The sequence below is a fragment of the Sarcophilus harrisii genome, chromosome 1, assembly GCF_902635505.1.
Source record: "Sarcophilus harrisii chromosome 1, mSarHar1.11, whole genome shotgun sequence".
Taxonomy (NCBI): Eukaryota; Metazoa; Chordata; class Mammalia; order Dasyuromorphia; family Dasyuridae; genus Sarcophilus; species Sarcophilus harrisii.
The window spans coordinates 667350342-667366211 of record NC_045426.1 but is presented as its reverse complement, the minus strand read 5'-3'; the positions used below and the strand labels follow the sequence as shown (position 1 = coordinate 667366211).

At 43.6% G+C, this 15870-nt stretch overlaps 1 protein-coding gene across 2 annotated transcripts; it reads left to right on the top strand.

Moving 5' to 3' along the window:
* The first annotated feature begins 8 nt into the window (after positions 1 to 8).
* On the top strand, positions 9 to 15229 carry DDX49 (DEAD-box helicase 49). Of its 2 annotated transcripts, XM_023496840.2 has the most exons (14): positions 277 to 341; positions 1260 to 1398; positions 1507 to 1630; positions 11136 to 11221; positions 11359 to 11480; positions 11866 to 12053; positions 12504 to 12644; positions 12845 to 12920; positions 13127 to 13203; positions 13647 to 13744; positions 13900 to 13974; positions 14120 to 14208; positions 14637 to 14708; positions 14788 to 15229. In XM_023496840.2, exons 2-14 carry the CDS (start codon positions 1392 to 1394, stop codon positions 15052 to 15054), a joined length of 1422 nt encoding a protein of 473 aa, XP_023352608.1. In that variant the 5' UTR covers positions 277 to 341; positions 1260 to 1391; the 3' UTR covers positions 15055 to 15229. The 2 variants fall into 2 exon arrangements, with proteins under 2 accessions (XP_012397642.1, XP_023352608.1); XM_012542188.3 differs by lacking the exon at positions 1260 to 1398 and having other exon boundaries at positions 9 to 341.
* The last annotated feature ends 641 nt before the right edge of the window (positions 15230 to 15870 follow it).

Below are 15870 nucleotides of genomic sequence, written 5' to 3'. Positions count from 1 at the left end.
CTTGCTTTGGAGAGACTTGAAAGGAGGGGTTAGAGGAGAAGGAAGGCCGTAGGGAGGCGTGTCCAGGAAATGACGTAAAAGAGCGCTCCGGAAGTGCCGCCGGACCGGTGCGCGAGGAGTTTCTCGAGCTTCGCTTTAGTTCTCCTCCGCAGCCGACAGCGGCGGCGACGGTGAAGGTGACGGTGACAGCGGCGGCGAAAGAGGAGAAAAAGAAGGAAGAGGAGCCATGGTCAGTTTCGCGGAGCTGGGGCTGGCGTCGTGGCTGGTGGCGCAGTGCAAACAGCTGGGCCTGAAGCATCCCACGCCGGTGCAGCAGAACTGCGTCCCCGCCATTCTGGAGGGTGAGCGGCCTTGTTTCCCCCGCCCCCCCTTGCTGAGGGATGAGGAGGCCCGAGTCCGGCTCCCGTGTCGGCGCTGAAGGGCGTGTCTCCGAACAGATGGCTTGTCCCCTGCCTCAGTGTTCTCATCTGTGAGAGCTCCCTAACGATAGCCCTTAGTGGCGGGGCTGTAGGAGGGCTCAAGTAGATATATACGTCTGGGCAGCCTCCCTGGGCGCTCCGCCATCCCCCCTTCTGCCTCCCCCCCAGCCCCTAGCTTGCCTCGGCCTTCATCCTCCAGCGGGGCAGCCGCCTGCTCGCTGTAATAGCCGACACTTGCGTATGGCCCCTGGGCCGTCTGCCATCCCTGTGATAACATCCGATGCTCCCGATCCGCGCCACAGTAATAGCTGCTATTATATCGCTCTCGCCCTAGGTGGCTTCCCTTAGGTATAATAGTATCTTGTATAATGTAATTCTCCCCCTAGGTGATTTCTCTGTTCCCCATAATGATATATAATATCAGACCCTTATAGCACTTTTCCTGGGTCAGCTCCCTGATCCTGTAATAATATCTGATACCATATAGGTCTTTCTCTAGGTGATTTCCCTGTTGCCCATAATAATAGCTGGCACTTTTATAGCACTTTCCCTGGGTGATCTCCCTGATCCCTATAATAATCTTATACTTATATGGCATTTTCCCCAGGTGAGCTCGTTTAAGTCCTCAGTTCTTCAGCTCCTCCCTCTCATCACCTCAGTTCCTCTCCTCATTTCCTTCCGTCTCCTCTGCACCTCAAATGCCTTACCTTTTATCTTTATAGGTATTCTGTGGACTCTTCCTTTTGCTTGGCCCTTTCCCTCTCTTTATCCCTCTAGGAAGTATCTCTCCCACCTTCAGATTCCCTCTCCTTCTCTTTCATGGGCTTTAAATTTCTCCAGGCTCCTTCTGTCCGAGCTGGTCCAGTGAAAAGAGGCATGGAGTGAGAATCAAGAGACCACCTAGATTTCATTTGATTGGATGCTTGGCGGTGCTGCAGAATTCCTGGGGTGCCTGGAAAAGTTTTTTCCCCTATGGAAGGTGGGGTGAATAATACTTGCACTAATTCACAGGGGTGATATTAGAAATTGTATTTAAAATCACTTGGTAAAGTGCTATATAAACACAAGGTTATTGTTTTTGTCTTAGGTCGAGACTGCATGGGATGTGCAAAGACTGGCAGTGGCAAGACCGCTGCATTTGTTCTGCCTATTCTGCAGAAATTGTCTGAAGATCCTTATGGCATTTTCTGTCTTGTACTAACACCCACCAGGTAAGGCTCACCTTTCCACTGTGAGTACCTTAACAAAGGACATTATGTATAGTATAGGAAAAATGAGGTCCACTTTTGACAACAGTTATTGTTCTGTCATTTCAGTAATGTCTGACTCTCTGTGATTCCATGGTGCCTCTAGATAGCACAGTGATAGAATGCTATTCCAGGAGTCAGTAAGACTCCTCTTCCTGAGTTCAAATCCAGCCTCAGACATCTACTAGCTGTGTGACTGAGCAAGTCACTTCACCCTGTATGCCTCAGTTTTCTCATTTGTAAAATAAGTTAGAAAAGGATATGGCAAATCACTCATATATATCTTTGCCAAGAAAACCTTAATGGGGTCACAGAGAGTTGGACATGACTGAAAAAAGACTGAACAAAAAATGTACTATGTACCAAGCACTGTGCTCAGAATAAAAAATAGTGGATAAAATAATCTCTACTTCAGAAAGAGCTAGGGAGACACAGAGTATAAAGAAACTAGATACAAAGTCATCACTTACAAAGTAGTTTGGCAGAGAAAGTACTGCCATTGTAGAGATTAGAAAAGACTATGTAGAAGGGGGTACTTGCACTGTTTTGAAGGAGGAGAGGGCTTCTATGAAGTGGAGATTCAGGGAATTGCATTTCAGGCAGCTAATGCAGGTTTCCTATGTAAGCAACAGAGAGAAGACTAGTTTGTACTGTAGAATTTGGGAAAGGGAGTCATGGCCGATGAACTTGGAAAGACTGTTTGGGACAAGATTGTGAAGGGCTTTAAGTTATTTGAAAAGAGACATTCACTATATTCTAAAAGCAATACAAAGGTACTGTAGTTGATTAAGAAGTGAAAGGATACACTCAGCTGTGCTTTTTTTTTTTTTTTAATAGCCTTTTATTTACAGGTTATATGTATGGGTAACTTTACAACATTAACAATTGCCAAACCTCTTATTCCAATTTTTCACCTCTTACCCTGCTACCATGGGAAAGCATGTAGTTCCCCCTCCCCCCCCCCATGTTTTAAGTCACAGTTTCTCTCTCTCATCTGTAGCACCCCACATATATAACAAGGTCATCACAGATTCTTGGAGTTCTCAAAGCCCTCTGACAGCATTTAATCCAACCCGTTCCTCAATAGGAATCCCCACTGTACCATCTTGGTGTCGGATGTCCATTTGTCTGATCTGATGTCAGATCACCATTTGATGCCATTTGGCACCTTTCAGGGCAGCCCATTCCACATTTAGACAACTTGCCTTGCTAGCGACATTTCCCTGACATCCAGTCTAATATATCTCTTTGCAGCTTCTTCCCATTGTACTTAGATTATACGGAATAAATCCAGTTCTTTTTCTACCTCAGTTAGTCAACAAATAATTGTTAAACCTCTACTATATGCCAGGTACTGTGGTAAGCAATGGGAGTACAAAGAAAGGCAAAAGATACATCTGACAACCCTTCAAACAAATATTGATCTCATCTTCTTTAATCTTCCTTTCTCCATCCTTTAACTGGTACTTGTGTGACTTAGTGTCCAGTCTGCTGGCCATCTTGATGTTCCTAGTTTGAATCACTGACTGATTTGTCTGTGTCCTTCATATGGTGAGTTAAAAAAAGACAGAATCTAAAATGGAATCTTAGATGATCAGAGATGAAAAATTTTGCCTTGGGTAGCTTCCATCCTATAGGAGTAGGAGATGGTTGTAGTATTAATGGAGAGAAAGAGATGAAAGAAAAGCTATCATGAAGAAGGAATTCAAAGGGCTTGTTCAGTAGTGTGAGAAATATAGGGGAGAGTCATTCAGGTCTCTTGTCTGGGTCACGGAATTGGTAATGGGGTCAACCAGAAATAGACTGGCTTTGGTGAGGTGCAGGGACAGAAATGGAGAGGTGGTTTCTATTTTGTACCTGTTGAACTTGAAATAGAAGAGGAACATCCAGAAGTACAGTCATCTTCAGGGGGAAATCAGGGCTATACAGACAGGCTTGGAAGTCATCTCTCATGGGAACATCAGAGATCAGCAGAAGGACAGAGAAAGAAGAGAAGACAGGGGTAGAGACTTAGCTGGTGAGAGGAGGAGGAAAACAAAGCTAGGAGAGTATAGAATGGCCATGAGAGAAGTGTCATGAGTGCCAAGAAAAAGATATCCAGGAGAGGATCGGTTAAAGAAAGGTCAAGGCCGATGAGGGTCTGAGAAAAGATCATTGGACATGTCAAAGGGAAAAAGGGCAGCTAGATGGCCCAGGAGAGACACAAAGAGAGAGATGTGCTGGGTCTGCACTCAGGTAGTTCAAATCCAGCCTCAAGGGGCCTCTAGATGGCACAATGAATGGAGTACCAGCTCTGGAGTCAAGAGGACCTAAATTCAAATCTGGCCTCAGACATTTAATGTGATCTAGCTGTGTGACTCCAGGCAAATCACCTAACCCCAATTGCCTCACCAAAAATTAAATCCAGCCTCAGACACTTACTAGCTTTGTGACCTTGGTTACATTACTTTACCCCTGTGTGCCTCAGTTTCCTCATCTGTAAAATAACTGGAAAAGAAAATGACAAATTCTGCCAAGAAAACCGCAAATGGTGTCACCAAGAATACAACTATACAACAACAACAAATAAGGGAAAATGTAGTGAGCTTAGTTTTGATCATATTGAGCTGGACGTGAGATGGACATGCAAGTCTGACTTTTTAAAACCATAAGGATTAATGAGATTACCAAAGGAGGGAGTTAAAAAAAGAAGAGGCCCAAAGACTGATCATATTAAGGTATCAGGAAGATTAGGAGGGAGAGGAAAACATTTATCTCTGAAGTCAAGAAAACAAAGAGTATCCATAAAATAAATCTACATAAATCATCAGCATTTCCATATATTACCAGTAAAGTCCAGCAGGAGGAGATATAAAAAGAAATTCCATCTAAAATAACTGTAGATAATATAAAATATTTGGGAATCTACCTGCTAAGACAAAGCCAGGAACTATATGAACATAGTTACAAAACACTTTCCACACAAAGTTAGGTCTAAATAATTGGAAGAATATCAAGTGCACATGGGTAGGCTGAACTAATATAATAAAAATGGCAATTCTACCTAAATTAATCTACTTATTCAGTGCTATACCAGTCAAACTGCCAAGAAATTATTTCATAGAGCTAGAAAAAAATAACAAAATTCATCTGGAAGAGCAAAAGATCAAGAATTAATGAAAAAAAAATACAAATGAAGGTGACCTAGCTGTATCAGATTAAAAACTGTATTATAAAGCAGTAGTCATCAAGACCATTTGGTACTGGCTAAGAAACAGAGTTAGTTGATCAGTGGAATAAGTTAGGCTCACAAGACACAATAGTCAATGACTATAGCAATCTCATATTTGATAAACCCAAGGACTCCAGTTTCTGGGGTAAGAACTCGCCATTTGACAAAAATTCCTGGGAAAATTGAAAAACACATTGGCTGGCATTGACCAGCACCTTACACCCTATACCAAAAAAGGGTTGAAATAGGTTCATGATTTAGACATAAAGGCTGATAATATAAGCAAATCAGAACAAGGAACAGTCTACTTCTCAGATCTGTGAAGAAGGAAGGAGTTTATGGCTGAAAAAAGTACAGGAGAACATTATGAGACGCAAAATGAATGATTTTGATTATATTAAATTGAATGTTTTTGGACAAGCAACCAATATAAGCCAAGATTGAAAGGAAAGCAGAAAACTGGAGAAAAAATTTTACATCCAAGGGTTCTGATAAAGGCCTCATTTCTAAAATATGTAGAAAGTTGATTTGAATTTATAAGAATACAAGCTGTTTTCCAACTGGTCAAAGGATATGAACAGACAATTTTCAGATGAAGAAAATAATCATATGAAAAAATGCTCTAAATCACTATTGATTAGAGAAATGCAGATTAAAACAACTGAGGTGCCACTACACATCTCTCAGATTGGCTAAGATGACAGCAAAAGATAATGGTAAATGTGGGAAAGGATGTGGGAAAACTGGGACACTAATACATTGGTGGTGGAGTTGTAAACTGATCCAGCCATTCTGGAGAGCAATTTGGAACTAAGCCCAAAGAGCTATCAAACAGTGCATACCCTCCAGCAGTGTCTCTACTGTGCTTCTATCCCAAAAAGATCTTAAAAGACAGAAAGGGACTCACATGCACAAATGTTGTAATAGCCCTTTTTGGGGACTGTTTGTTGTTTGGGAACTAGGAACTTGGTGGATGTCCATCAGTTGGGGAATGGCTGAATAAATTATGGTATCTGAATGTTAAGGAATATAATTGTTCTATAAGAAATGATGAGCAGAAGGATTTCTGAAAAGTGAGAGATTTACATGAACTGATGCTGAGTGAAGTGAGCAGAACCAAGAGAACATTGTACACGGCAACAAGAAGATTATGTGATGATCAATTCTGATGGACGTGGATCTTTTCAATCATGAGGTGATTCAGGCCAATTCCAACAGACTTGTGATGGAAAGAGCCATCTGTATCCAGTGAGAGGACTGTGGGGACTGAATGTGGACCACAACATAGTATTTTCACTGTTTTTATTATTGTTTGTTGTTTTTTTCTTTTTCATTTTTTTCCTTTTTTCATCTGATTTTTCTTGTGTAGCATGATAAATGTAGAAATATGTTTAGAAAAATTGCACATGTTTAAACTGTATTGGATTGCTTTAGGGAAGAAGGGTTGGGGGAAGAGGGAGAGAAAAACTTGGTACACAAGGTTTGCAAGAGTTAATGTTGAAAACTATCTTTGCATGTATTTTGAAAGCAAAAAGCTCTTATTAAAAGTTAAAAAAACAAACAAAAAAAATAAAGAATACCCAGCAGAAGGAGGAGGTGAGTAGTGTTAAAGGCTGCAATTGAATCCTGTGGAACTAGGACTGAAAAGAGGGCTCCTATGGTTGGCGATGAGGATCCTACTTCTTGGGAATTCTTGAGAAAGCTATTATTACAGGAGAGGGTGAGGGAAAGGACTTGGCAGTCTTTTGCCTTTGACAGACAAGTGAGTCTCTACCTCACAAGCAAGGTAGAGAAAACTCCAGTGGCCAAGTTGGAGAGAAAGATAAGATTTTAAAAAGCAGAGGAATACTGGAGATCATAGAGGTATTAAAGTGTTATTAGGCAGATGAAAAGGAGCCAGAGAAAGAAAAGGGAAAACCAGCTTTCTCACTTGTAAAATGGGAATAATGATACTTACATGGTCTTACCTAAAAGGGTTCTTTTGGAATCAAATAAGTCATCAGGCATTATATAAAATGTAAGCTCTCAATGCTAATTTTTTTCTTAAATTTGATTTTGTTTTCAGTTCTCTCTCATCTCCCTTCCCTCCACTGAGAACAAAAGAAAAACAAAACTCATTACGAATATATAGAATCAAGCAAAACAAATTCTCACATTGGCCATGTCTTTAAAAAAATATTTTTCAATCTGAACTCTAGGTTGTCTATCTGAAGTGGGCAGAATGTTTTGTTATAAGCCCTTTGGAACAGTAGTTTATCATTGTCTTTTTTGTCTTTATAATATTGTTATTATATAATCCTCTGTTGATCTTTGCTGGGGTTAGGAGCACAAGATCCCCTTAAAAGTGAAAAGCTGTACCCCAAACCTTTATTTTCAATAATTCTGATTATATTTAACATGCAAAACAAGTGAAACAACACACTACACCCATAGAAAAGTTGTAGTCTTTATTTGAGAGAGATGAGTATTTTGCACATTTTGCAGTCTTCAAAGCCATTGCTCCATCAAAGAACAAATAGAAATGTGGGAAAGTCATGTGACCTGAGTCTGAATGGTAGATAAACCCAGAGGAAGCATTCCCAAAGAGAATGCATGGGTTGTAGTTCTTTAACACACTGAAACTTGTAACAAAATTTTCCTTTGTATATTTATGGTAGTAAATGATAAAATAGATGAATATTAATAAAATGGACTAATAACAATTTATGACTTCAAAGTTTTTTAAAGTTTTCTTTATATGTGCATGTTAGCTTATGATTTTCTACAGTATGTGACAAATCTCCAAAAATTCCCAATTGATTATCAGTGGCCAACCTGAGAATGTTCAGATGACTGATTCTCTTGGTTCTGCTCACTTTACTTTGCATCTCTTCATATAATTTTCCTATATTTCTCTGAAGCCATTCTTTTTCCCTTCATCATTTCTTTACAGAATTGCATTCATATATCAACGTTTGTCCTCCATTTGAAGAGCATTCCTTCAGTTTCTAGTTCTTGGAAGCTATAACTTGAAGAGCTGCTATAAATATTTTTGTTCGTTTGGGTCATTTTTTTATATCTTTGTTTAAGGGCACAGACCAAGTAATGGTATTTCTAGGTCAAAAATTATGCATAATTTAGTAGCTTTGGGGGCATAGTTCTAAATTGCTTTCCAGAATAATTGAACCAGTTCATAATTCCACCAGCAGTTCATTAATGTTGCTGTTTTCCCATATCTCCTTCAGCATTTGTAAATTTTTTTTGGGTCATCTTTGACATTCTCATGGGTACAGTAGTATCTCAGATTTGTTTTAATTTGTATTTCTCTATTAATGATTTATAGCATTTTCTTATGGCTATTGATAGACTGGATTTCTTCCTCTGAAAACCTATTCATAAACTTTGAACATTTATCAATTGGGAAATAGCTTTTATTGTTATAAATGAGATCTTTATCAGATAAATTTTTTTTTCCCCATTTCCTTCTACTTTTAGCTGCAGTTGGTTTTTTTGTGTATAAAAACTTAGAAATTTTGTGTTATCAGATTGTCTGTTTTATCTCCTGTGACCCTCTATCTCTTTTTTGATTATGAACTCTTTCCCTCTTCATAGAACTGACAGGTAATTTCTTCCGTGCTGCTCTAATTTGCTTCTAGTGTTGACCTTTATGTCTAAAACATGTACCTACTATTTTTCTTTCTCTGGTGCCCTTATCCCCTGTCTTACTGCTCAGAGCTGAACTGTACCACGGAAATCCAACATAGTAAAAATCTTCTGACTTAGACCCTGGGAGCAGTGAATAGGGAAGTTATCTAGCCAGCTCTGAAAAATCTCCCAGCCTCTGGCTGTCATGGCTCCCTCTTCACAAAGGTCTGATCTTTGGTGACTGGGCAGCACTTCATTATCTGAGCAGAAATGCCCTGAATTGCACGCTCTCAGAGGCCATCTAAGTTCAGTCTGTGCTTAAACGTCATCCCTGATACAGAAGCCCACGTCTTCCTGAGGCTATCCATATACTTCTCAACATCTTTCAGAGGAAGTTTTTTTTTTTTTTCTTTTTCTTTTGAGCCCAAATCTGCCTCTGGAACTTGTTTTTCCTAATTCTGTCCACGAGGCCAAATCAAATGAGGCTGAAGGTCTTCTACATGACAACCTTTTGATTACTTGAAGGCTCTGATCTTTGTTGTCTTCTAAGTCTCCCCAATTTCTTCAACACCCAGGTGTAGTCTACTAAGGGGTCCTTATCCTCAGACTCTTGGATGTGCTGTAGCTTATTAATGATCTTCTTAAAACACAATGTCCAGAGTTGAACACAGTGGTCTAGATAGGGCCTGACCAGGGATACCCAGCTTCCAAAGGCTATGACGTTGGGAAGCCTAAGGTAGCATTAGCCTTTTTTCATTATCATATGCATTTTTCATATAAATGTGATCCTCTGCTATTGCTGATTTATAGTGACCTTGACGTCTGCTAACTCCCCAAGTCTTTCACATATGTTGGGTGATAGTCAACCTTTTCCTGTTTTGTATAGTCCTTCCTGTTGCTTTTTTTTTTTTTTTTTTGACCCAGATTTTGTTTTGACATACTTTTGTTAAGTTTTTTAACTCTTTGGTCAACATTCCAGCCTGATAAAGCACTGGAAAAGTAACACTGTGGGATATGAGGTGCTTTCTCTGGGCTCTTTGCTGAAAGTAATACAAAGCGAAGAAAAAATGAAACTATAGATTCACTGAGAACCAAGGAAAGTTTAGGTTGTCAATCTGAAGACAGAGAAGACATAGAAAGATAAAATAGGGAAAACACTATATGTTAGGAATTATTAGTTGTAGTATTAAAAAAATAGGAAAGTTCTTTGCCATTAGGGCGAATAATCATAAAACCAAAATTATATGTGTAATATTATAACAGTTGTTATAGGTAATATAAAATATACAATAGTGGGACCCTCGAAGAACTGATAGAAATCAATAGAAATAATACATTTGGATGTTCTTTATCATATATTAATTTTAGATGTACCTACAAAATAATTTTCTGCTATAGAATTACAGAGACTGTTTATCAATAACCCCTTAAACTTTCTCAACCAGATCACTGCTCCTCTTGTCAGTTTCTATCCTTAGCATGAGGGGATTGGAGTGGATAATTTTGAATGTTCCCTGAAATTTTGAGATTATTTGTGTATGCAGCACCAGGTTTCTCCACATGGGGAGACCCTGGGGTATACCGTGTCTTGTACTTTGGAGTATTTAAGCAACATTTTCCTGTGCATCAAGGATCATGCTTGGCTCTCTGTTACTTATTGTGTCCTTGATTACTAAAGTTATGGATAGCATCCTTCTCAGATTTGAGGAGAACAGAGCTGAGCTGAAAGGCTCAACTGACACACTGCCTAAGGTAGGGTGGCTTCAGACAGCTTGACACACTGAAACATGAGACTGGAGCTAATCATATGAAATTTGATAAGTGTGAAGTCCTGCATTTAGATTAAAAACTCAATCTCCCAGGTACAAAGTAGAGAACAGCAGGGCTTTGCATGATCATCAATCAGGTGACCAGGACAAAGAGTCTCAATACTTTGCTCAGATTGGCTGAAGATGGAATGGTTGCCTAGACAAGAGAAGGCATGCTAATTGACCTTGAGCAGTTGGCTGTCCCATGAAGCAAAGACTAGACTTACTTTGCTCGGCCCTGAGAGCACTAGGTACAAGTTACAAAGAAACAGACCGAGGCTAGATGTAAGGAAGACTACCATCTGAGCAGGCTTCCTTGGTAAGGAATGGAATTCCTTCCCAGAAGGGATTGCAGTTTGGCCAGTCATTTGTAAAGAAGATTCCTGTTCAGGTAGGGATTGGAGGGCCCTCTCATCTCTGATTCCATGTTATTTAAGATAGTCTTGGGCATGTAATAGTTGTCAGGAAAATGAATGTGGGCTCAATGCCCAATCAACATGAGAGGCTGTGGTTGATGGTAGTCTTGGAATTAGGAAGTTCTACTTTCACCCTCATCCTTTCCTTGTCACCAGCTGTATGACCATTATGGGCAAGTCAGTCAATCACCAAACATTTATTAAGTGCTGCCTACAATATGCCAGGTTTGTGTTAAGCACGAAGGATAAAAATATGAAAAACAGTCTTTGTTCTCAATTTTCTCATCAGTAAAGTGGAAATAAGAATACCTTTAGTATCTACTCAGAGAGTATTTTCAGGATTAAATAAGATATTATAGTTTCCAAAGCACTATTTAGGTGTAATTTGGTGGTGGGATTTTGTCTTTCAGGGAATTGGCCTATCAAATTGCTGAGCAGTTCCGTGTTCTTGGGAAGCCATTGGGCCTGAAGGAATGTATAATTGTTGGAGGAATGGGTATGTGAGCCCCAGGTTCAGCTATTTTTTTGAGTAACTCCCAGTTGTGAAACGGAGAGTGCTGCCTTGGGGAAGGGTCTCTTTGGGTCCTGATAGTTACTTTTCTACTTTCCCTTCCTTGCTCTGGATGCCTACAGACATGGTAGCCCAGGCCTTGGAACTATCCCGTAAACCTCATGTGGTCATTGCGACGCCAGGCCGCCTGGCTGATCACCTCCGAAGCTCCAGCACCTTCAACATTAAGAAGATCCGCTTTTTGGTAAGCTCTGACTTAGCTCCTTCAATTCTCCTTCTTCTTTCTAGTCTGGGGCCTCTCGGGGTCTCCATTCATGAGAGAGGGACTTCCCATCAGGCCTTTGAGAAGTTGTCATCTGTTGCCTCCTGCATGGGGAACTTGCCCACAGAATACATTGCATTCAGCGGGCGCTGCTTATGATGGGCTGGCCAGGGCCCTGTGGCAGGCCCTCCTCCCTCCAGAGCATCCAGACCCCCAGTCTGCTCCTTATTTCCCAGAGTCTGCTTCTACTTCCTACTCTTCAGTGGAGCTAAGGGTTTTTACACTCTGGCCAGGCCTATTCCAAGGAAGCCCTGTGCCAACCCCAAGGCCCCAGGGAAGGCCCTAACCATGCCCCATTTGTTGCCAGGTGATGGATGAAGCTGACCGGCTGCTGGAGCAGGGCTGCACAGACTTCACCAAAGACTTGGAAGTGATCTTTGATGCCGCGCCGACCCAGCGACAGACGCTCCTCTTCAGCGCCACCCTCACTGACACATTAAAGGTTCTCCAGGGAATCGCTGCTAATAGGCCCTTCTTTTGGGAGGCCCAGGCTGAGTGAGTGTCCCACCCCGCAGAGATGACCCTGGGCTGCTGACCCCCATCTCCTAGCCTGATTGCCCCTTTCACATGCATGCTTTCACTGACCCATGTAGTGGGTCTGACCTCGTGGTAGCTGCTTCTCCCTCATCTCCCTGCAGCTCCTGGCTAGAAAACATGGCAGGAGGATGGTAGAATAGCAAGAATCCTGCTAGGTTCTGGGCTCCTGCCTCAGCCTTGCAGCTGACATGACAGGAATTGAGGCAAGAAAGCATGTCCACGCCTAGCCCCAGAGAATCTAGGGGGGGTGAGGGAGCTGTGCCCCTTGGATCCCAGGCAGAGGGGCAGCAGCTCTGGAGGCGAAGGGACCCTCGTCCTGGCTGCTCTGGGTGTCTTCCTGGGATAGCTCCTTTCCAAGTGGCCTACTCTGCCCCACCCCGAATAGAACCTTGCATTTCCCATCCTCAGGGTCCGCACAGTGGAGCAGCTGGACCAGCGCTACTTGCTGGTGCCTGAGAAGGTCAAAGACGCCTATCTTGTCCACCTGATCCAGACCTTCCACGATGAGCATGCAGACTGGTCCATCATCATCTTCACCAGCACATGCAAGTAAGTCACAGGAGGTCATAGAGGCTGCAACCGGGTTACTTGACACTTTGCATGATGAGAAACTGGCAGGGAAGGAGCAGAGGTGGGACTTGAACCCATCCTTCAGCTTTGACTCTTCTCCCCTTACTGTACTGCCTCTCCAGACATTACCCTGTCATTGAGACCCGTGTGCCTCCAGAAGGCTGTTTTTTCTTTTGAAGGACTTGCCAGATATTGAACATGATGCTGAGGAAATTCAACTTTCCTTCTGTTGCACTCCATTCCATGATGAAGCAGGTAAGCTGTTGGGTCTCTAGGCCCAGGCTGCTCCTTTCCATCGGGGCCTATTTGCCTGAGCTGGAAAGATGCTGTCCCCCAACCGAGCCCTGGCTCCTCCTTTTTTCATACTGCACTCTTAGTCAGGGCGGAGGGAGGCCTGGGGCATGGAAGCAGGACAGAGATGGGGAACATGACTTCATGAGGCATCCCTTCTTCCTCAACAGAAAGCTCGTTTTGCTGCTTTGGCCAAATTCAAGTCTAGCGTCTACCGGATCTTGATTGCAACCGATGTGGCATCCCGGTAGGAGGGAAAAGACCTCAGGCTAACTCCATGCTTGGGCTCCCAGCCTCCTTTTAGCCTCTTTCTGACACACACTCAGGGCTGGGAGAAGGGCAGAGAGGAGAAGGGGTGAGGGGAGGCCTACTGTAGGAACAGTAAGAAGGTATTAGAAGGAGCTGGGGTGGAACCTTGCTTTCTAGTATGGACTTGGTCACTAATTCCTGTGACCTTGGCCAAGGGACTTCCCTTTCTGGGCTTCAATTTAGCCATCCATCAAATGAGGATAATAGTTCCTCCCCAACAGAATTGTCCAGTTTTTGGAGCTTTCATCCATTATCATATAAGTTATAGATGCTGTGAAAAGGGAGTAAAGTGTTAGAAAAGAAGCTTTTATTTAGAGAAGAGAACCTTCTGGTGACACAAGGTTCTTGCCATGCTGTGACCTTCCCTGTTCTCATTCCCAGAGGCTTGGATATTCCCACAGTGCAGGTTGTCATTAACCACAACACCCCCGGCCTCCCTAAGATCTACATCCACCGAGTAGGGCGGACCGCCCGTGCAGGTGAGTACAGTGGGGTCTGAGGACAGGAACACCAAAGAGGTAGCCACTGGGGAGGACCAGCTCCTCTGGAATTCCTTGGATTCCTGGGCTGGGAAAGGCAGGGAGCAGAAGTGCCTCCCATCCCTCTATGGTGACTCCCCTTGCCTTCCTCTCAGGACGTCACGGCATTGCTATCACACTTGTGACTCAGTATGACATCCACCTACTACACGCCATCGAGGAAGAGATCAGTAAGTAACTCTCCAGCTCTGCTTGGCTCTGACCCCCTGAAGGCTCCAATGTCCTTCTTGGCCCTGATCTCCAGGAAGGAGCCAGAGCTCCTCAGGGAGTGCTCTCAGTGCCCCTGACCCTAATCTTGCTCTCTGCCCCCTGCAGAGAAGAAGTTAGACGACTTCAGTGTGGAGGAGGCCAAGGTCCTCAAAATTCTCACCCAGGTCAACGTGGTTCGAAGAGAGTGCGAGATTGTGAGTGTGCACAGCAGCCTGGGGAGGGTGGGGGGGGGGGGGGAGAGGGTGCCAGGTGGCCGGGGTAGCTCCTGCCACAGTCCTAGGCTCAGTGCAGGAGGCCCATCTGGAACCACTGAGATAAGTGTAAACCAGCCCCATTGTGGAGAGGTGAAGGGGCTTCACCTGGCCTCAGCTTCTGGTCCTGCCCTTTACTAGCTGTGTGCCCCGGGGAGAGTGCCCGCGTGGCCTGATTCTCCGTTTGTAGAATGAAATTTGATGGAGACGAGTTGTTTTCTGAAGTCTCTGCCAGCCCTGGCTTTTGGTGCTTCTAATTCTCTCTCACTGCACCCAAAGAATAAAGAGGGGAGGTTCATGAAGACTCCAGGGTATCTCCCTTGGCCCTATCCCTGTCCTTCTGATGCTTCCTTCAACTCTTTCCTCCCTAGAAACTGGAGGCCACAGACTTTGATGAGAAGAAAGAGATCAACAAGAGGAAGCAACTGATCCTAGAGGGGAAGGTAGGTGCCCCTGGGACCAGTGTGAGGGGGAGGAGGGGACCAGAAGCCGGGCAGGCTGACATGTAACACGGCTCTACAGGACCCAGACCTGGAGGCCAAGAGGAAGGCAGAGCTGGCCAAGATCCGGCAGAAGAATAAGCAGTTTAAGGATCGAGTGATGCAGACGATGCAGAGGCGGGTGGCCTTGAAAATGAAGCGGAAACAACAGAAACGCAAACTGCAGCAGCAGCAGCAACAGGAGCAGCAGGACCACCAGCAGCAGGTGCAGCAGAAACAGAAGAAGCAGAAGCAGAAACTGAAGCAGCAGCAGCTGCTGCCACCAACAACAACCAAGGGCAAAAAGTGAGGACCCACTTTCAGACCTGCCCAGAGCAGGTTCTGGGACCAGGACACACACCCCTCCCCCTTTGCACAATGATGGGATGGGGCCAGAGCTATAGGGCAGCTAAAGGGTGCCTGGATCCCCCACAGGTGTTGCCTTTGATCAATTTTTACAATAAAAAGTATTAATTTGTACAGCGTATGAATTACACACATACAGCGCCTCTCCAGCCCTTTTGGCACTTCTAGGAGCAGGAAGAAGGATGGGGAATGAAGGGATTGGGGTGGGGGGGAACAGGGAGAACCCCAGACTGGGAAGTAACAGTCTTCCCTGACTCAGTGCTAGCATGGACAAGGCTCTTCTCTCGGCCTTAGTATAGTCCTTCAGAAGCTGAGTAATCTTGCTCCTGAGCTTATTCCCCAAAGGCAGAAACAAAGGCTTAGTGTGTACCAAAAGATGGGAAACAGTGGGCAGCTGGCATCCGGGAATGGCTGGACAAACTGCTGTCATAATCGCTGTCATTTCTGTATTGCTTACCAAGTGCCAGACTCTGCTATGTGCTTTGGTTATTACCTCACTGTTCTCACAACAACCTCGCAGAATACTTGCTGTTAATATCCCTCTTTCACAGCTGAAGAAACTGAGGCAGTAATGAATGATGGACCCAGGGTGACAGAGCTCACCTGTATCCAAGATCACTTTTGAACACAGGTTTTGATGACTTCAGGCACAGAGCTTTAATCACTGTACCTCCCAGCTCCCCATGTGGATGGAATGGAATATATTATTTGCAGAAATGACAAGAATTGAGAAGCACGGGATGACGTATGTGTAGAACCA

Excerpts from the sequence above, each read along its gene's own strand:
- DDX49 (XM_012542188.3), top strand. The coding sequence starts at position 227 with ATGGTCAGTTTCGCGGAGCTGGGGCTGGCGTCGTGGCTGGTGGCGCAG. Across the intron at positions 1,631-11,135 it reads CTTGTACTAACACCCACCAG|GGAATTGGCCTATCAAATTG; the intron begins GTAAGGCTCACC and ends TTTGTCTTTCAG. Across the intron at positions 14,209-14,636 it reads TTCGAAGAGAGTGCGAGATT|AAACTGGAGGCCACAGACTT; the intron begins GTGAGTGTGCAC and ends TTTCCTCCCTAG.